The following is a 21,370-nucleotide window of genomic DNA, read 5'->3' as shown; positions in this document are numbered from 1 at the left end:
GTATTTTTACAGACAAATTGAAGTGACTCATTCAGGACTAAACTGATGTAAACAAACACATTTTATGATGCATTTACCTGACTTCACCCTTAAAAATAAATGCAAACAAATTGTATAAGTAAATAAATTCTATATTTTGAACATGATGGACTGACTTACCAGACAAGGTATTTTGTGTAAATGTTTCCAAAATATTGAGACATTTTTTAAAATTATGCCATAAAATCCCTGATATTGTTTCATTTTACGATAAAAAAGAAGACACAAGCTATTTATAGGTGAAGACGTGTCAAATCCAGTTATAATGTAATTGTTCTGTTGTTTAAGGAATGATATTTTGGATATGTCAGAGCAGTCGAGCCCAGAAGTCAGACCCTGTTGTTTCTTCTTTAGAGACGTCTGAGCTGAGAACAATACAGTCAAACCAGTGTGAAATGTGAGTACGAGTGCTGCAGCCAGATCAACTATGAAAACTAAACTAACATAACCAGTCATCCAGGAGCCACACCAGCATTACTGAGTTTCTATCTGATGCAGATATTGACCTTCCCATTCACGTACATCAAGCACTTTGTAACACTAGACTGAAAAGGACAAGGAGTATATACAAGTAAAAGTACTTATCTGTGCGACCATTTGTCAAGAACACACTGAGCCGAAAAACAAAAAAGCACTTTTTTGTAACATCAGCATCTTTACTTGGAGAAAGGGCAACGTTATAAGGATTTCTTGACAAAACAAAGCATGTTGAGAAGCTTTTCTCAAGTGCATTCACACTTGCACCTGAAGTACACCACAAATTATAACTAAACTCAGCACTAACCTGGACTGACCAGGACTAGAACAGGACTAGAACAGGACCAAACCAGCAGTACATCTGGTCTAAAGTGGGCTCAAGCAGGACCAAGCAGGACACTTGTGAACACAACCTTGACATTAGTTATTATTCAAAGTAAGGCCCATCATGAAAAATGAGTGTGTATACCTCAACTTTGTCCTTAGTAAATGATGAAATACTGCAGTCTGGTATAAGATCAAATGTAACAGCATTATGTATTGAATAAAATATATGTTTGCCAGTGCAGTGACTACATTTTACATAAAATAACCAAAACAAAATAACCAAACAAATGATTTGCTTGTGAACTGTTAGTGTAAAATGTGTGGCATGTGGAGAACAGATCCTCCTCCTGATGTCAAGAGAAGAACGTCATTTCAGTCAGGTATTTTTCACTGTGAAAATACCATAGAATTTCTTTCCTTCTTTTACGCTGATACTTCAAATAACTTTCACTGTGAAGAAGTGGTTGAGTTAATGTATTTATAAATACAGCAACATTTATAGACTCATAACAACATCATACCATTGACAATACTGGGCAGAAATTATATTTTAACACTTTCTTATTAGGTCTAAATAAATAAAAAATCAAGAAATAAAACTATTATTTTGAACTTAACTATACATTCAATTTTTGCTGATATTATTTGATTATTTTTGAATTGTATTAGTCTTATTTTCTTGTTAGCTATAGTACACAGCTATGTATAGTATGTATAGTTTTTTGTATGCCCAAGTACTTTCCCGTGTGGCTCAAAGATGGCATCTCATTGGATGGTTTCACATCCTGGAGCGTCCTGCCACAAAGCCTGATGAAACATTAGCAATCTCAGATGTTTGTTTTACTGCAGTTCCAGTAAGGATGTGCAAACAGACTGTTTGCTTTGGCTGCTGCAAAGGTTCCTTCTGAAGTAACAAGGAAAAAAGGCTGAAGGCAAAAGCTGTTAACCGGATACAGTACAAATGTTAATGTTTGTTTGCAGACAAATACGCTTCAGGAAAAGAGCCTATGTGTGAACTTGGTTTACAACTTTCAGACTGGACTCAAATACACATTCAAGTTTTAAAAAATAATGCATGTGAAAAGTTTTTTTTACATTACATTACAACATCAAAAGTTGTTTTGAATGGATGAAAATATGACATAATACTCAAATGTGCTGCATGATTGTCTTGATACAAACTGGAGCACAAATGGTCAATACACACGGTCATGGCCTTTTCCCCAATGACTTGTCTGTCTTGTTCAATAAAGGATTCACTGTGTCATTAAAAGGAAGAAGGAAGTGATGCTTTTCAGGGAAGGCACTGGTTTAACTTGTTCAGTGTTTGTTGGGAGCCCCATAAATAAAAGTATGAGGAAATGATGAGAAAACCTATGAGAGGCTTCTATAAAAGGGCAACAAAAGGTCAACGTTTTGCTAAAACATGTTGTATGGAGCAAGGTAGCCCGAGTCAAATGTGGATTAAAATTGGATTAAAAAAGGGACATTTCTAATAGTCAGATTTCTCTTGCACAAACCACAGGCGCTAAAAAGCAGTGACACAATAAAGACATTCCTGTCGTGACTCGGAGCATTTACAAATGCAGCGTTGAGCGATGGTAAGAAAGAGAAAGGTTCAATGCAAATTTCATCAGCACTATGGCCAATCACCGCTCTGCTTTTCACTACGTCACAGGCCGGAGGAGCCAATCAGACGTCACCACGACAGTAAAACAGCTGAGGCTCTGCCCCCGCCGCGTCACTCCAGAGTAACCGGGATCAGAGCAGTGAAGCCGGTGGTTTCCACTGAAAACAAGGATACCACATTTGACTTTCGTGCCACGACAGAGGGATAATTCAACATGGTCGTGGTCGCAACAGGCCTCGGGGCAGCGCACAAGGTGCTGCTCATCTCCGGCAAACACCACGGCGCCTCCGCCGGCGCGCACGGCTTCAGTCGGCCTATCTCTGTGGTCCTCCCGTCCGCCGCGGCCAGCCAGGCGTCGTCAGATTCCGACTCCAACACGTCCGTGGGGCCCCCCGTCCGGAAGAGGCAGAGACTCACGCACCTAAGCCCAGAGGAGAAGGCCCTCCGCAGGTTAGTTTCATCATCTCTGGTGCCGGTCATGAGGATGTAGTTCTGTCCCGTGCGCAGTGATAAATGTCCATTGTCCCGTGACACGCCCAACGATATAAGATCTAAATATAGATCCGATACTTGACAATAGAACATAAAAGACGCACACAAACAACTTTGAACACATTTGTTTTATAGACACTGTGTCTTTATGCGTAAAATGGCAAACACGCACAGATAAAGTGTTGTGAATGATAATGGTGCTGGCAGTTTGAAGAAGGACTTTGAACCCGTCAAAGTCCTTCCTCTGGAGTGATCCGAGGCCCGGGACATTGATATCCTGTTCTGCCTGCGTGGCAGGAACATGGCCGTAATTACCAAGTATCCTGAGCCTGCTCCGGGCAGAGCTGTGTCAGCATCATGGAAAGAATGTGTTATAAGCCTGGATTTTCTTGTCTATTTTCAGGAAACTCAAGAACAGAGTCGCAGCCCAGACGGCCAGAGACAGGAAAAAGGCCAAGATGGGGGAGCTGGAACAGCAGGTTCTGGAGCTGGAGCTGGAGGTAATTTTTACTGATGTTTGCCCTCTGGTAAATCTATTCGGCCCTTAATACCCTAAAAACCCTAATACTTATATTGTAATAATTTGATGTATATGCAATTACACTTTAATAAATGTCATCTGTTAATTCTTTCCCCATCAGTTACTTAAAGTGTTGTTTTGTCATTGCACAGAACCAGAAACTTCACATTGAAAACAGACTGCTTCGTGAGAAAACAACTGGCCTATTAACAGAAAACGAGGAACTGAGACAGAGACTTGGGTTGGACACCCTCGACTCAAAATCAAATGTAAGCAGGTGTTTGCCACACTCTCGTAATAAAGACATGCTTAAGCATTCCCATTAACGTACTCTCTGTGTGCCGCAGGTGCAGATGCTAATATCCAATGTGAGCGAAACAGATTTGGGAACCGGGTCTTCTGAGTCCGCAGCACTCAGGCTATGTGTGCCTCCGCAGCAGGTGCAGGCCCAGCAGTTTCTAAATCTGAAGACCTCGCAATGGATACAGATGGTTCTGACACTTCAGACAATGAGGTAAGCCCCTGCACGTTCTGAGACCTTCCCTCTCCCGTCGGCTCACGGGTCAGTGGGCTAATCCTGTTCTCCTCCTCTCTCCTCAGTCTGATCTGCTCCTGGGCATTCTGGACATCCTTGACCCAGAGCTGTTCCTCAAGTCTTGTGAGCAGGAGTGCGAGGAGCCGCCGGTGCTGCTGGACGGAGGGAGCGACGCAGTACCTTCCGCCGCACCTGCACCTGTGGGGGCCGCACCAGTTAAGCTGGAGGCCCTTAATGAACTGATCCACTTCGACCACATTTACACCAAGCCCGTGGATGAGCAGTGCGACGACTCCGAGGAGAGCGACGACGAGGAGGAGATCTGTCCTGTGACTGAGGTGGAGCTGGAGGAGGAGGAGGAGGTGGTGGTGTGTGTCAAAGACGAGCCCGAGGAGGTGGTCATCCCTTCATCTCACAGTCCGGCGGATGACTTCCTCACCACGGAGACCTCCACTGCCCTCAGTCACCCGGACAAAGAAGCCTCTCTGGCCGACACCTACAGCGACTCTGGATACGAAGGCTCCCCGTCCCCCTTCAGTGACATGTCCTCCACCCTGGGCGAGTGCGCCTGGGACGACATGTTTGCAAATGAACTCTTCCCCCAGCTAATTAGTGTCTAACTCAAACTACCAATCAAAACTGTAGATGCGACTCTATATTTGAAGAGTTGTTGCGGTGTTCCGCGGCAACAATTTTGCTCACAGTAACTTGTAACAACCACACAATCTGCTCGCATAAAGACTAACCTTAAGTACATAATCTCCTTTACTACAGCAGGTCTGTACTATTGGCTTGTCGGAGATGGAGTACCATTTTCTTTTGGTATTTTCTAACCGCGACCGGGTTTAGCAACGCTCCGACATCATTCACTCGCTGTTGTAAATGAGCAGCGGGAAGAGTACAGTATTGTGAATCAAAAAAGGGGGACTGGGGCAGATACTTTAAATATAGCATTATTTATTTGTGTATTCGAATTCAGAGTCTCTGTATGTATGCATGTAAAAAGGCTTTTCTTCTAATTGTCAATCGCTCTCCTTGTAGTCTAATTATTGCATTAAAAAAAACTGCTTTGCATTTCAATATCTTGTCGGTTGTCGTGCCATTTCCTTTGGTTGCGCAAACACACGTTACATAACTTTATGAACTTTACTTTTGAGAGGTCTTAGCTTGTTGAACTTGTCGTAAGTCGAAATTTACCTCTAGGACTATTGCTAGTTCGTCAATGCTAATGTGCTTCTCTAAGAACGCCTTGCGCAACAGTTCTAAAGTTTCCTGGTAGTCTGACCTGGGAGAGTTTCCCAACCTCCCCACACATTTAGGTCAGTGCAAGCTTTATGTTGTAATTGTTTTTGACCTGGAATGGAGACAATTGTCACTGGGGGGGACACACACCTCTCCCCCCGAGGCCTTGATTCTAATCAGATAGACCTCTTATAGTCGTTCCCAGGGCGGTGATCGGTCGGGTCCACCCTTTAAACAAAAGTGCCTGCAGCTCTGTTCGCTGTTGGTGCTGAATAGCTGAGGCTTTCTCGTGTAATAGAGCTTTAGACCCAGAAGGCTTCGGTTGTCTCTCTCCTCGCTCCTTGCAACTAAATACAGACCAGTTCATTTGTACACGGACTCTTTCCGACAGTTTAGAATAACTGCAGTGCGAAAAAATTAGTCGGTCGGGGTTTAAAGGGAACTTGAGAAATCACCCACAGCTTTCTCAGTAACCTGACCTCCATTTTGTCCTCTCGCAGCAGGAGCAGGTCTTGACGAAGGCTTGCATCAGCTGCCACCGAAACGCCGCGGTGAGAAACGCGCCACATCCTGCCGTATGGGGCCAAACCACAGCAAAAGCACCACTACAGCTGCTTGAAACTGAGAAAAGCCCACCAGCAGTTTCAGTTTCTCACATTCATATATTTAGAAGGTTACAGAACTGATTTGAATGATACCCTATTGTTTAGTGAACTCTAAAATGTTTACACCTTCCTTGTTTTTTAGGGGAATTTGTTGCAGTTGAAGTGTTATAACAAGTCACTGAACTATATATATTTATGACACATCCACCTATCAAATTGTTCCATTCACTCTCTTGTTGGTCAGTCAGTGTGAATCAGTCTGAAGCCCACACGTCGGTTCATTCTTAAATTAGAGGCAGGTTTGCGGTGCAGAGATGACCCTGCGATCATCTATACATGGATACAGTGTGCTGGCCTCGGGTTTCCCCGCTCAGCAATATTATAAAGAGGATTTCTAATCCTACACACTCTGTGACTGCATGCCATCACGGTCATAGTCAGTTATGTGGTCAGTCTGAATGAGGCCTCATTGTGCATTCATTTTACACACATTTGAAATTACAGATGCAATTTAATGTTGATAAATAATAGACATGTCTCCAAAATATGAGGCCTCAATATTTTTTCTTTGTTATTTTATTTGACAGTGGCAGATTAACTTTACATATTAAACTTACATACTTTACACATTTCAACATGTTATTGGCAGGATACAGTTTCTGTTAAATATAATTAACTTACTTAACAAAAACTAGAAGTGTGACAAGAAAAGTGTTTTTTCTTCACACTCTTAAAGTGTGTAGTTAAAAATTGGGCTGGTTAAAAGCTGCATCTGATTCCACAAGCCTTTAAAGTTCAAACCTTTGTGATGTAGTATCATGTGATGGCTGATGTTGATGCAGGGGTCAAAGCACTGGAGGTCAAAGCACTGGAAGAACAACTTTTAGGACTACGACAAAGTCTGGGGAATAAAGTAATGCGACACTCGGATGCCAACCGCCATAAAACGACAACAACAACAACAACAACAGAGGGGAGCATGAGCCTCAAAGCAGCTGACCACAAGTCCAGCACAATGAAAAGCTCTCATAATGTGTTATAATCCACCCATATTTAGAAAAACAATGACATAATAATCACAGGGACCCAAAGCAAATGCCCTTTAGCATAAAGCAAGTGCCTTTATGAATATTATGTATTAGGAATGAGTCATTCTCTAATGTCCTGCTGCTAAAGTGCAGTCATGTCTGATATGAGTGGCAGTGGAACAGGGAGTTAAGGTTGGCGGGTGTATTTATACAGCACCTTTCCACCTTCAAGGTTCTCAAAGCACTTTACAGGCCATATTATATGGGTGCAATGTCTTGCCTAAGGACACAACATTTCCTCTAGCGCCCCACTGTGGCACCTGGTGTTCCGGCGGGCTCCCATCCAAGTACTGACCGGGCCCTGTCCTGCACATACTGTAGTGTGAGGTGATTGCTGCCCTTTATTTTATATTTATTGGATTGTTTGTACAAGTGCCATTGCCAATCAAACAATGAACAACTGGGCTAATCTTAACCTAAACTTATTTTAACCAATCTCTTGATGATAAATCATGTTGTTGATCTCATAACAAAGTGCATCATGGGGACCTGAACGACAGTGAGTGTGTTCACAGGTTTTACTCCCCATAATGTGTGCAATGTGATAAATACAAATCCACAAATACATTACTTAGGGACAACAACAATGCAAAGCAGATTATGTCATGATCCAAAAGCAACTGTGTTTTCAAAAATAGAAATGTCACAGTCACATCACGTCACATTTATGGCTTGTCTGTCCCACGAGTACGGACTGACTGGGGGAAGTGAGCCGTCTCTTATGCTGCTCCCACAGCTTGGAACTCTCTCCCGTCTGAATCGAGAATCCTACAAAAAAAAATCTTTGTTTATTAAATGTCTCTTGTTTGAAAGTGTAAATGTCTTTTTAAAATAATTGTATGCTGCACGATTCCCACTTTGGCCCAGGTAATCCCTGAAAGCTGATGGCTTATGAGCTAGGTATTTGTACCATCTGGATAACCAAAAGTGAAAAAGATTTTTACCAGAGTGAAAAAGCTGAAGGAATCTTTTGTCTTGGAGAAACAGGACGATATTTACAAAAAATGAGTTATAACCAAGAAAATTAACCAAAACAATCATTATCATTATTACCTTTGACTAAAATCTTACCATGGCATAAATCAGAACTTTCAAGGGGAATAATATCTAAATTATATAAATGGATTAATAATCTCCATAACTACTCAACTATATGGAAAGAGAAGGTAACTTTGTTTATCATTATTACTATTTTTATTAATAATTTATTTTTCAAAATGAAAGAAAAGATCAACAACACAAACTCTGAAGAAGAGGAAATGATACAGTATGTACAGCTCAATGGAGGAGCACAAACTCACACCTTTAGAAAGAATTCAATTGGAAAAAATAAATAAAAGAAAAAGAGGTTTATCTTTGGTTGAAATTAAATTCATTTAAAATCAAAATAAAACTGAAAAATACTTTGTAAGAAATATGGAGATATTTACAGTGTCAGATCTGTTCTAAAAAAAGGCTTGTAATAGTTGGTGTGGAGGTATTATTGGTAAAACTTGTTTATCCAGATTTGTACAAAGTGGTTAAAGATTATAAAGAAAAGAGCTTAAGCTGTTAACAGTCCTTCACCTGTTGGAGCAGTTTGTCGTCATCGGCCGATTGCATCACAGAGAGGAATGATGCACACAAAGGGAAAACAAGGATGGGTGAGTGAGTTTGTGACGCACTGTCAGGTTTTGTTCAGTCATAAAGAATCCCTGTCCTCTGTAACCACAGCAACACAGGCAGCAGCTCAGGCAAGTGTCCACGTCAAAGTCACTGAGCTCCACAGCCAGACCATACGTCCATCTGAAGCAGGACGGCGTGGAAAATGAGGCCACGGCTGCGTCTGGCAATGATAAATGCATGAAGTAAAGTAGTCAAGAATATTACGGTACTCAAGTAGAAGTACAAAGTAGTGGTTCATGAAAATACTCAAGTAAAAGAGTATTTAGATAATGGACAAAGCATATTCAAAGCATGGACCACAAACATGAGAAAAACTAAATAATAATGAAGGAGCAGAAAGAAGGACAAATGTTAAATCCAGTGACCAAAAGTTTTACTCAAGTTTTACTGTGTATTATTGAAGTAGGATTAAAGCATGGTACATGGTGTCAGAAGAAAAAGTAACTCCTATACAGTTTATGCTCTTGAGTAATGTGTACTACCCACTACTGGATAAATGTATAGTATTAAAATGTGGAATCAATCAAGAGAATAAATCCAGGCTTTTAGTGGACTCTTGGTTCTGGGCAAATGCAAAGTGAGCGTGTTATTGCAGTTTTCTGTGTTTTTCGTCAATGTTTATGACAGTAAGAGCACGAGGAACATCTGACGAACTACCGGGCTAACTTGAAATCAACTACACTCCTGACGTGTAAGCAGTTTGCTCATCATATGTTTAAAGCCTAATGACTAAGCACCCCAATCGCTCCAACACCGCCGCAAGCAAATGTCACGGCTTTGCCATAGACAGTTAGCCTAATGTCCTGGAAGGATGTTTACAGACACAAGCTGAGGGAGCGCTGCGTCACAGATTACACACAGCTCCATCGCCATGGTTTCACTTCCTGTACATGTGGCAGTGGTTCTGCTGGAAGAAACACAACCTCTGAACTCACCCAGCATGAGACAGTCTATTAAATGGCATTTAGAGCAAGGATCTTATACTGTCACTTTTAATAAAATGAATATAATGAAATAATCCTGACAAAAACATACACTATGATATTAACTTTATTTTACCGTTCAGAAAGCTTGATTTCATAAAGCTGATGGTGACATATTATGCAAAGTGAATAAAGTATTTCACTGTTGTTTGGTCTTGTCAATAATCGTGAATAATCCTACGATTGTGAGGTTTCTTTTTGCAACACAAGCATTTTATATTGTAACATCCCACTGTTGAAATCTATTGTGAAATCTATTCATTTGACCCCAGCTTTCTTGTGTCAACCTGTTCGCTATGATCAGATCAAAAAGACACTGGCGAATACACACGGGATGTATCTGGCAATTCCTCCATGGAATTTCATCATCTGTGGATTTCCAAGAAGAGACAAACACCTCAAACCACTCAGGTTGTGCCAGCGCTGGTGGTCATAGAGAGAGAGAGAAGAGAGAGGGGGGGAGAGGAGAGAGAGAGGGAGGGGGGAGAGAGGGAGGGGGGAGAGAGGAGAGAGAGGGGGGGAGAGAGGAGAGAGGGAGGGAGAGAGGGAGGGGGGAGAGAGGAGAGTGAGAGGAGAGAGAAGAGAGAGGGGGGAGAGGAGAGAGAGAGGGAGGGGGGAGAGAGGAGAGTGAGAGGAGAGAGAAGAGAGAGGGGGGGAGAGAGGGGGGAGAGAGGAGAGTGAGAGGAGAGAGAAGAGAGAGGGGGGAGAGAGGAGAGAGAGGGGGGGAGAGAGGGGGGAGAGAGGAGAGTGAGAGGAGAGAGAAGAGAGAGGGGGGGAGAGAGGGGGGAGAGAGGAGAGTGAGAGGAGAGAGAAGAGAGAGGGGGGGAGAGAGGGGGGAGAGAGGAGAGTGAGAGGAGAGAGAAGAGAGAGGGGGGGAGAGAGGAGAGAGAGGGGGGAGAGAGGGAGGGGGGAGAGTGAGAGGAGAGAGAAGAGAGAGGGGGGGAGAGAGGAGAGAGGAGGGGAGAGAGGGAGGGGGGAGAGAGGAGAGTGAGAGGAGAGAGAAGAGAGAGGGGGGAGAGAGGAGAGAGAGGGGGGAGAGAGGGAGGGGGAGAGAGGAGAGTGAGAGGAGAGAGAAGAGAGAGGGGGGGAGAGAGGAGAGAAAGGGGGGAGAGAGGGAGGGGGGAGAGAGGAGAGTGAGAGGAGAGAGAAGAGAGAGGGGGGGAGAGAGGGGGGAGAGAGGAGAGTGAGAGGAGAGAGAAGAGAGAGGGGGGGAGAGAGGGGGGAGAGAGGAGAGTGAGAGGAGAGAGAAGAGAGAGGGGGGGAGAGAGGAGAGAGAGGGGGGAGAGAGGAGAGTGAGAGGAGAGAGAAGAGAGAGGGGGGGAGAGAGGAGAGAGAGGGGGGAGAGAGGAGAGTGAGAGGAGAGAGAAGAGAGAGGGGGGGAGAGAGGAGAGAGAGGGGGGAGAGAGGGAGGGGGGAGAGTGAGAGGAGAGAGAAGAGAGAGGGGGGGAGAGAGGAGAGAGAGGGGGGGGAGAGGGAGGGGGGGGAGAGGAGAGTGAGAGGAGAGAGAAGAGAGAGGGGGGAGAGAGGAGAGAGAGGGGGGAGAGAGGGAGGGGGAGAGAGGAGAGTGAGAGGAGAGAGAAGAGAGAGGGGGGGAGAGAGGAGAGAGAGGGGGGAGGGGGGAGAGAGGAGAGTGAGAGGAGAGAGAAGAGAGAGAGGAGAGAGAGCGGGAGGGGGGAGAGAGGGAGGGGGGAGAGAGGAGAGTGAGAGGAGAGAGAAGAGAGAGAGGAGAGAGAGCGGGAGGGGGGAGAGAGGAGAGTGAGAGGAGAGAGAAGAGAGGGGGGGAGAGAGGAGAGAGAGGGGGGAGAGAGGGAGGGGGGAGAGAGGAGAGTGAGAGGAGAGAGAAGAGAGAGGGGGGAGAGAGGAGAGAGAGAGGGAGGGGGGAGAGTGAGAGAAGAGAGAAGAGAGAGGGGGGGAGAGAGGGAGGGGGGAGAGAGGAGAGTGAGAGGAGAGAGAAGAGAGAGGGGGGAGAGGAGAGAGAGAGAGAGGGGGGAGAGAGGAGAGTGAGAGGAGAGAGAAGAGAGAGGGGGGGAGAGAGGAGAGAGAGGGGGGAGAGAGGAGAGTGAGAGGAGAGAGAAGAGAGAGGGGGGGAGAGAGGAGAGAGAGGGGGGAGAGAGGGAGGGGGGAGAGTGAGAGGAGAGAGAAGAGAGAGGGGGAGAGAGGAGAGAGAGGGGGGAGAGAGGGAGGGGGAGAGAGGAGAGTGAGAGGAGAGAGAAGAGAGAGGGGGGGAGAGAGGAGAGAGAGGGGGGAGAGAGGGAGGGGGGGAGAGGAGAGTGAGAGGAGAGAGAAGAGAGAGGGGGGAGAGAGGAGAGAGAGGGGGGAGAGAGGGAGGGGGAGAGAGGAGAGTGAGAGGAGAGAGGAGAGAGAGGGGGGGAGAGAGGAGAGAAAGGGGGAGAGAGGGAGGGGGGAGAGAGGAGAGTGAGAGGAGAGAGAAGAGAGAGAGGAGAGAGAGAGGGAGGGGGGAGAGAGGAGAGTGAGAGGAGAGAGAAGAGAGGGGGGGAGAGAGGAGAGAGAGGGGGGAGAGAGGGAGGGGGGAGAGAGGAGAGTGAGAGGAGAGAGAAGAGAGGGGGGGAGAGAGGAGAGAGAGGGGGGAGAGAGGAGAGAAAAGAGAGAGGGGGGAGAGAGGAGAGAGAGAGGGAGGGGGAGAGAGGGAGGGGGGAGAGAGGAGAGAGAGAGGAGCGAGAAGAGAGAGGGGGGGAGAGAGGAGGGAGAGAGGGAGGGGGGAGAGAGAAGAGAGAGGGGGGAGAGAGGAGAGAGAGGGGGGAGAGAGGGAGGGGGGAGAGAGGAGAGAGAGGGGGAGAGAGGGAGGGGGGAGAGAGGAGAGTGAGAGGAGAGAGAAGAGAGAGGGGGGAAAGAGGAGGGAGAGAGGGAGGGGGGAGAGAGAAGAGAGAGGGGGGAGAGAGGGAGGGGGGAGAGAGAAGAGAGAGGGGGGAGAGAGGGAGGAGGGAGAGAGGAGAGAGAGGGGGGAGAGAGGGAGGGGGGAGAGAGGAGAGAGAGAGGGGAGAGAAGAGAGAGGGGGGAAAGAGGAGGGAGAGAGGGAGGGGGGAGAGAGAAGAGAGAGGAGGGAGAGAGGGAGGGGGGAGAGAGAAGAGAGAGGGGGGAGAGAGGGAGGGGGGAGAGAGAAGAGAGAGGGGGGAGAGAGGGAGGAGGGAGAGAGGAGAGAGAGGGGGGAGAGAGGGAGGGGGGAGAGAGGAGAGAGAGAGGGGAGAGAAGAAAGAGGGGGGAAAGAGGAGGGAGAGAGGGAGGGGGGAGAGAGAAGAGAGAGGAGGGAGAGAGGGAGGGGGGAGAGAGAAGAGAGAGGGGGGAGAGAGGAAGGGGGAGAGAGAAGAGAGAGGGGGGAGAGAGGGAGGAGGGAGAGAGGAGAGAGAGGGGGAGAGAGGGAGGGGGGAGAGAGGAGAGTGAGAGGAGAGAGAAGAGAGAGGGGGGAGAGGAGAGAGAGAGGGAGGGGGGAGAGAGGAGAGTGAGAGGAGAGAGAAGAGAGAGGGGGGAAAGAGGAGGGAGAGAGGGAGGGGGGAGAGAGAAGAGAGAGGGGGGAGAGAGGGAGGGGGGAGAGAGAAGAGAGAGGGGGGAGAGAGGGAGGAGGGAGAGAGGAGAGAGAGGGGGGAGAGAGGGAGGGGGGAGAGAGGAGAGAGAGAGGGAGGGGGGAGAGAGGAGAGTGAGAGGAGAGAGAAGAGAGAGGGGGGAGAGGAGAGAGAGAGGGAGGGGGGAGAGAGGAGAGTGAGAGGAGAGAGAAGAGAGAGGGGGGGAGAGAGGGGGGAGAGAGGAGAGTGAGAGGAGAGAGAAGAGAGGGGGGGAGAGAGGAGAGAGAGGGAGGGGGGAGAGAGGGAGGAGGGAGAAGAGAGAGGGGGGGAGAGAGGGAGGGGGGAGAGAGGAGAGAGAGAGGGAGGGGGGAGAGTGAGAGAAGAGAGAAGAGAGAGGGGGGGAGAGAGGGAGGGGGGAGAGAGGAGAGTGAGAGGAGAGAGAAGAGAGAGGGGGGAGAGAGGAGGGAGAGAGGGAGGGGGGAGAGAGAAGAGAGAGGGGGGAGAGAGGAAGGGGGAGAGAGAAGAGAGAGGGGGGAGAGAGGGAGGAGGGAGAGAGGAGAGAGAGGGGGAGAGAGGGAGGGGGGAGAGAGGAGAGAGAGAGGAGCGAGAAGAGAGAGGGGGGGAGAGAGGAGGGAGAGAGGGAGGGGGGAGAGAGAAGAGAGAGGGGGGAGAGAGGGAGGAGGGAGAGAGGAGAGAGAGGGGGGAGAGAGGGAGGGGGGAGAGAGAGAGTGAGAGAAAGAAGGGAGCGAGAGAGAGATCCCATTTGGTCCATTAAATTAGTCAATTTTCAAATTTAAATTGAGTTTAATTTTCTCCATTTTTCAAATGCTGATGGTTTGTTCAGTTTGGGCCGCCAGAATTCCACATGAATCCATTCATTGTGTCCATGGCAGGAGATCTGAGCCCCAAATACAGAGTTCTGAAGTTAAAAACAGTCTGTAGCTCTTTATTGATCTTTGAACAATAGGACCCAAAACACATGGGAATGACGGGCCACTTGGCAACCACAATATCTCCAGCAACTAGTATTTAGCATGAGTAGTGAGCACTTTGTCAGAGTTCTGATTTATATGCACGCTATTGCCATCTAATGAGTGATTTGAAGTTATGAACCTTTCAGTGTGTAATAGGATAGTTTGTGTCAGGCGTTATGTTGTGGGGCCTGTTCAGTGTCACTTCAATCTCTTATTATATATTAAAGAGACTTAATGTATCACTGTCTCAGATGTAAATATGTGGAGAAAATATCTGTTAATAATCTGGTATTTTCAAAGGATTGGCCCAAACATGAGTAAAACTAAATCATTTCTGAAAAAGCGGTGCAAGAAACAAATGTTCAAATCATTTATACAGTTAAAATAAAGCTTTTGTCACTTGTAGATTTAATCATAGTGGGAAGAGGAACCAAACCTTTTACTCAAGTGTATCTTCAATAAAAAGTGAAAGTATAGTGTCAGTGCTCCAAGAAGTACAATTTCTTGAAAAAGTTACTGTGTAAAATGTTGTATCATTTGGACATCTGGACACATCAAGACATTTGGACTCATTGTCTCAAGTATGTCCACCTCTGGTAAGACTGATGTCTGAAGTACAGTGAGCAGTAATAATGCTGCATGTCGCATAGACTGTGATGAATGACCATGTACACATGTACACATACTTTGTACCATGTACACATGGTACAAAGTATCACATGATGGGGATAATGGCTATTAGCATTCTTGAATATAGTGTTTTTCAAACACTATATTTTTATAAGAATGACCATTCTGAGAACCTTCAAGGGACAAAACCTGAAACCTAATGCCCAGAAGACTGTGGCGATGATCTTCAGTCATCCTCATTGAGCCACTGCCAAGGACAGACACAGAGGACAGCACAGTGTGCACTTCTGAGAAGGTGATTGGCTCCAGGATCTGTGCGTCTCCAGGATCTGTGTCTCCAGGATCTGTGCGTCTCCAGGATCTGTGTCTCCAGGATCTGTGTCTCCAGGATCTGTGCGTCTCCAGGATCTGTGTCTCCAGGATCTGTGTCTCCAGGATCTGTGTCTCCAGGATCTGTGCGTCTCCAGGATCTGTGTCTCCAGGATCTGTGTCTCCAGGATCTGTGTCTCCAGGATCTGTGTCTCCAGGATCTGTGCGTCTCCAGGATCTGTGTCTCCAGGATCTGTGCGTCTCCAGGATCTGTGTCTCCAGGATCTGTGCGTCTCCAGGATCTGTGTCTCCAGGATCTGTGTCTCCAGGATCTGTGCGTCTCCAGGATCTGCTCGTCTCCAGGATCTGCTCGTCTCCAGGATCTGTGCGTCTCCAGGATCTGTGCGTCTCCAGGATCTGTGCGTCTCCAGGATCTGTGTCTCCAGGATCTGTGTCTCCAGGATCTGTGCGTCTCCAGGATCTGTGCGTCTCCAGGATCTGCTCGTCTCCAGGATCTGCTCGTCTCCAGGATCTGTGTCTCCAGGATCTGCTCGTCTCCAGGATCTGCTCGTCTCCAGGATCTGTGCGTCTCCAGGATCTGCTCGTCTCCAGGATCTGCTCGTCTCCAGGATCTGTGCGTCTCCAGGATCTGTGCGTCTCCAGGATCTGTGTCTCCAGGATCTGCTCGTCTCCAGGATCTGTGCGTCTCCAGGATCTGCTCGTCTCCAGGATCTGTGCGTCTCCAGGATTTGTGCGTCTCCAGGATCTGCTCGTCTCCAGGATCTGTGCGTCTCCAGGATCTGCTCGTCTCCAGGATCTGCTCGTCTCCAGGATCTGTGCGTCTCCAGGATCTGCTCGTCTCCAGGATCTGCTCGTCTCCAGGATCTGTGCGTCTCCAGGATCTGTGTCTCCAGGATCTGTGTCTCCAGGATCTGTGCGTCTCCAGGATCTGCTCGTCTCCAGGATCTGCTCGTCTCCAGGATCTGTGCGTCTCCAGGATCTGTGCGTCTCCAGGATCTGTGTCTCCAGGATCTGTGTCTCCAGGATCTGTGTCTTCAGGATCTGCTCGTCTCCAGGATCTGTGCGTCTCCAGGATCTGCTCGTCTCCAGGATCTGTGCGTCTCCAGGATTTGTGCGTCTCCAGGATCTGCTCGTCTCCAGGATCTGTGCGTCTCCAGGATCTGCTCGTCTCCAGGATCTGCTCGTCTCCAGGATCTGTGCGTCTCCAGGATCTGCTCGTCTCCAGGACTCTGAGACGAGCAGGTCACCTGACTCTTCTCATCCTGGACACGGACTGTTTGAGCCACTCCCTCAGGCAGGATTGTTTCCTCATGAACACTTTATAACATCTGTCACTAACAACTCATGTCATCAACACTGTGTTTGCACTGTGGTGATCCACTGTTGATTTATGTCATGTCTTTATGATTGTAATGCATTTTATTACACCTTAGTTAATGTATGCTTTTTAGCATAGTTTATATTTTACTACTGTTAGTCCTTGTGTTGACTTTGGACTTGTGACTGTCAAGGTCTCACCCAGATGTTTCTGCCATGTGCTGTTAGCTATTAGCTATTAGCTATTAGCTTTTAAGTATTAGCCATTAGCAAGGTGATTTCAAATGTGATTATTTGGCTGGAAAAGTGGATTTAATTTAAAGGAGTGTCTGCAGTGCCGCGGCGCGCGGCCGAAACTGCCATGTTATTTTTGTGCCGGCCGCGCGCCGCGGCTCCTGAAACTGCGCCGCTATTTGACCGCAATTTAGCGCCGTTTTAGACCGTGCCAGGTTAAGGTTAGGGTTAAGGTTAGGGTTAGGGTTAAGGTTAAGGTTAGGGTTAAGGTTAAGGTTAGGGTTAGGGTTAAGGTTAGGGTTAGGGTTAAGGTTAGGGTTAAGGTTAAGGTTAGGGTTAAGGTTAAGGTTAGGGTTAAGGTTAGGGTTAAGGTTAGGGTTAGGGTTAGGGTTAAGGTTAGGGTTAAGGTTAAGGTTAGGGTTAGGGTTAAGGTTAGGGTTAGGGTTAAGGTTAGGGTTAAGGTTAAGGTTAGGGTTAAGGTTAGGGTTAAGGTTAGGGTTAGGGTTAGGGTTAAGGTTAGGGTTAAGGTTAAGGTTAGGGTTAAGGTTAAGGTTAGGGTTAGGGTTAGGGTTAGGGTTAAGGTTAGGGTTAAGGTTAAGGTTAGGGTTAAGGTTAAGGTTAGGGTTAAGGTTAAGGTTAGGGTTAAGGTTAGGGTTAGGGTTAAGGTTAGGGTTAAGGTTAAGGTTAGGGTTAGGGTTAAGGTTAGGGTTAAGGTTAAGGTTAGGGTTAGGGTTAAGGTTAGGGTTAAGGTTAAGGTTAGGGTTAAGGTTAAGGTTAGGGTTAAGGTTAGGGTTAGGGTTAGGGTTAAGGTTAAGGTTAGGGTTAAGGTTAAGGTTAGGGTTAAGGTTAAGGTTAGGGTTAAGGTTAGGGTTAGGGTTAAGGTTAAGGTTAAGGTTAAGGTTAGGGTTAGGGTTAAGGTTAAGGTTAGGGTTAGGGTTAAGGTTAAGGTTAGGGTTAGGGTTAAGGTTAAGGTTAAGGTTAGGGTTAAGGTTAGGTTAGGGTTAGGGTTAAGGTTAGGGTTAAGGTTAAGGGTTAGGGTTAGGGTTAGGGTTAAGGTTAGGGTTAAGGTTAGGGTTAGGGTTAAGGTTAAGGTTATGGTTATGGTTAGGATTAAGGTAAGGGTTAAGGTTAGTGTTAGGGTTAAGGTTAGGGTTAGGGTTAGGGTTCGGGTTAGTGTTAGGGTTAAGGTTAGGGTTCGGGTTAGGGTTAGTGTTAGGGTTAAGGTTAGGGTTCGGGTTAGGGTTAAGGTTAGGGTTCGTGTTAGGGTTAAGGTTAGGGTTAGGATTAGTGTTAGGGTTAGGGTTAGTGTTAGGGTTAAGGTTAAGGTTCGGGTTAGTGTTAGGGTTAAGGTTAGGGTTCGGGTTAGGGTTAGTGTTAGGGTTAAGGTTAGGGTTCGGGTTAGGGTTAGTGTTAGGGTTAAGGTTAGTGTTCGGGTTAGGGTTAGTGTTAGGGTTAAGGTTAGGGTTCGGGTTAGGGTTAGTGTTAGTGTTAGTGTTAGGGTTAAGGTTAGGGTTAAGGTTAGGGTTCGGGTTAGGGTTAGTGTTAGGGTTAAGGTTAGGGTTCGGGTTAGTGTTAGGGTTAAGGTTAGGGTTAAGGTTAGGGTTAGGGTTAGGGTTAAGGTTAAGGTTAAGGTTAGGGTTAAGGTTAGGGTTAAGGTTAAGGTTAGGTTAGGTTAGGGTTAAGGTTAAGGTTAAGGTTAAGGTTAGGGTTAAGGTTAAGGGTTAGGGTTAAGGTTAAGGTTAAGGTTAGGGTTAAGGTTAAGGTTAGGGTTAAGGTTAGGGTTAAGGTTAGGGTTAAGGTTAAGGTTAGGGTTAAGGTTAAGGTTAGGGTTAAAGTTAGGGTTAGGGTTAGGGTTAAGGTTAGGGTTAGGGTTAAGGTTAGGGTTAAGGTTAAGGTTAAGGTTAAGGTTAAGGTTAGGGTTAAGGTTAGGGTTAGGGTTAGGGTTAAGGTTAGGGTTAGGGTTAAGTTTAAGGTTAGGGTTAAGGTTAGGGTTAAGGTTAAGGTTAGGGTTAAGGTTATGGTTAGGGTTAAGGTAAGGGTTAAGGTTAGTGTTAGGGTTAAGGTTAGGGTTAAGGTTAGGGTTCGGGTTAGTGTTAGTGTTAAGGTTAGAGTTCGGGTTAGGGTTAGTGTTAGGGTTAAGGTTAGGGTTCGGGTTAGGATTAGTGTTAGGGTTCGGGTTAGGGTTAGTGTTAGGGTTAAGGTTAAGGTTAGGTTAGGGTTAAGGTTAAGGTTAAGGTTAAGGTTAAGGTTAAGGTTAGGGTTAAGGTTAAGGGTTAGGGTTAATGTTAAGGTTAAGGTTAGGGTTAAGGTTAAGGTTAGGGTTAAGGTTAGGGTTAAGGTTAGGGTTAGGGTTAAGGTTAAGGTTAGGGTTAAGGTTAAGGTTAGGGTTAAAGTTAGGGTTAGGGTTAGGGTTAGGGTTAAGGTTAGGGTTAGGGTTAAGGTTAGGGTTAAGGTTAAGGTTAAGGTTAAGGTTAAGGTTAAGGTTAGGGTTAAGGTTAGGGTTAGGGTTAAGGTTAGGGTTAGGGTTAAGTTTAAGGTTAGGGTTAAGGTTAGGGTTAAGGTTAAGGTTAGGGTTAAGGTTATGGTTAGGGTTAAGGTAAATGTTAAGGTTAGTGTTAGGGTTAAGGTTAGGGTTAAGGTTAGGGTTCGGGTTAGTGTTAGTGTTAAGGTTAGAGTTCGGGTTAGGGTTAGTGTTAGGGTTAAGGTTAGGGTTCGGGTTAGGATTAGTGTTAGGGTTCGGGTTAGTGTTAGGGTTAAGGTTAGGGTTCGGGTTAGTGTTAGGGTTCGGGTTAGGGTTAGTGTTAGGGTTAAGGTTAGGGTTAGGGTTAGGGTTAGTGTTAGGGTTAAGGTTAGTGTTCGGGTTATGGTTAGTGTTAGTGTTAGGGTTAAGGTTAGGGTTCGGGTTAGGGTTAGTGTCAGTGTTAGGGTTAAGGTTATGGTTAAGGTTAGGGTTCGGGTTAGGGTTAGTGTTAGGGTTAAGGTTAGGGTTCGGGTTAGTGTTAGTGTTAGGGTTAAGGTTAGGGTTAAGGTTAAGGTTAGTGTTAGGGTTAAGGTTAGGGTTAAGGTTAGTGTTAGGGTTAAGGTTAGGGTTCGGGTTAGTGTTAGGGTTAGGGTTAGTGTTAGGGTTAAGGTTAGGGTTAAGGTTAGGGTTAAGGTTAAGATTAGGGTTAAGGTTAGGGTTAAGGTTAGGGTTAAGGTTAAGGTTAAGGTTAGGGTTAAGGTTAGGGTTAGGGTTAGGGTTAAGGTTAGGGTTAAGGTTAAGGTTAGGGTTAAGGTTAAGGTTAGGGTTAAGGTTAGGGTTAGGTTAGGGTTAAGGTTAAGGTTAGGGTTAAGGTTAGGGTTAAGGTTAGGGTTAGATTAGGGTTAAGGTTAAGGTTAGGGTTAAGGTTAGGGTTAAGGTTAAGGTTAGGGTTAAGGTTATGGTTAGGGTTAGGGTTGAGGTTAGGGTTAAGGTTAAGGTTAAGTTTAAGGTTAGGGTTAGGGTTAAGGTTAAGGTTAGGATTAGGGTTAAGGTTAAGGTTAGGGTTAAGGTTAGGGTTAGGGTTAAGGTTAGGGTTAGGGTTAAGGTTAAGGTTAGGGTTAAGGTTAGGGTTAGGGTTAAGGTTAAGGTTAAGGTTAAGGTTAGGGTTAAGGTTAGGGTTAAGGTTAAGGTTAGGGTTAAGGTTAGGGTTAGGGTTAAGGTTAAGGTTAGGGTTAAGGTTAAGGTTAAGGTTAAGGTTAGGGTTAGGGTTAGGGTTAGGGTTAGGGTTAGGGTTAAGGTTAAGGTTAGGTTTAAGGTTAGGGTTAGGGTTAAGGTTAAGGTTAAATTTAAGGTTAGGGTTAAGGTTAAGGTTAGGGTTAGGGTTAGGGTTAAGGTTAAGGTTAGGGTTAAGGTTAGGGTTAAGGTTAAGGTTAGGTTAGGGTTAAGGTTAAGGTTAGGGTTAAGGTTAAGGTTAGGGTTAAGGTTAAGGTCAGGGTTAAGGTTAAGGTTAGGGTTAAGGTTAAGGTTAAGGTTAGGGTTAGGGTTAGAGTTAGAGTTAGGGTTAAGGTTAGGGTTAGGGTTAAGGTTAGGGTTAGGGTTAGGGTTAAGGTTAGGGTTAAGGTTAGGGTTAAGGTTAGGGTTAAGGTTAAGGTTAAGGTTAGGGTTATGGTCATGGTTAGGATTAAGGTAAGGGTTAAGGTTAGTGTTAGGGTTAAGGTTAGGGTTAAGGTTAGGGTTAGGGTTAGGGTTCGGGTTAGTGTTAGGGTTAAGGTTAGGGTTAGGGTTAGGGTTAGGGTTAGTGTTAGGGTTAAGGTTAAGGTTAGGGTTCGGGTAAGGGTTAAGGTTAGGGTTCGGGTTAGGGTTAGTGTTAGGGTTAAGGTTAGGGTTAGGGTTAGGATTAGTGTTAGGGTTCGGGTTAGGGTTAGTGTTAGGGTTAAGGTTAGGGTTCGGGTTAGTGTTAGGGTTAAGGTTAGGGTTCGGGTTAGGTTTAGTGTTAGGGTTAAGGTTAGTGTTCGGGTTAGGGTTAGTGTTAGGGTTAAGGTTAGGGTTCGGATTAGGGTTAGTGTTAGTGTTAGGGTTAAGGTTAGGGTTAAGGTTAGGGTTCGGGTTAGGGTTAGTGTTAGGGTTAAGGTTAGGGTTCGGGTTAGTGTTAGGGTTAAGGTTAGGGTTAAGGTTAGGGTTAGGGTTAAGGTTAAGGTTAGGGTTAAGGTTAGGGTTAAGGTTAGGTTAGGGTTAAGGTTAAGGTTAAGGTTAAGGTTAAGGTTAGGGTTAGGGTTAAGGTTAAGGGTTAGGGTTAAGGTTAA

General features: G+C 46.2%; 1 protein-coding gene across 1 annotated transcript; it reads left to right on the top strand.

The window, feature by feature from the left end:
• Positions 1–2,613: 2,613 nt before the first annotated feature.
• xbp1 (X-box binding protein 1) lies at positions 2,614–5,100 on the top strand. The gene is given in 6 exon segments (XM_072432526.1): positions 2,614–2,923; positions 3,369–3,465; positions 3,638–3,754; positions 3,833–3,913; positions 3,916–3,999; positions 4,086–5,100. Coding segments are annotated over 6 exon segments (1,170 nt in total). The 5' UTR covers positions 2,614–2,687; the 3' UTR covers positions 4,641–5,100.
• The last annotated feature ends 16,270 nt before the right edge of the window (positions 5,101–21,370 follow it).

This window comes from Eucyclogobius newberryi, unplaced genomic scaffold, assembly GCF_026437365.1.
Source record: "Eucyclogobius newberryi isolate DKJ021-1_F unplaced genomic scaffold, fEucNew1.0.hap1 SCAF_6, whole genome shotgun sequence".
Lineage (NCBI taxonomy): Eukaryota > Metazoa > Chordata > Actinopteri > Gobiiformes > Gobiidae > Eucyclogobius > Eucyclogobius newberryi.
This window is presented reverse-complemented; position numbering and strand designations above follow the sequence as displayed.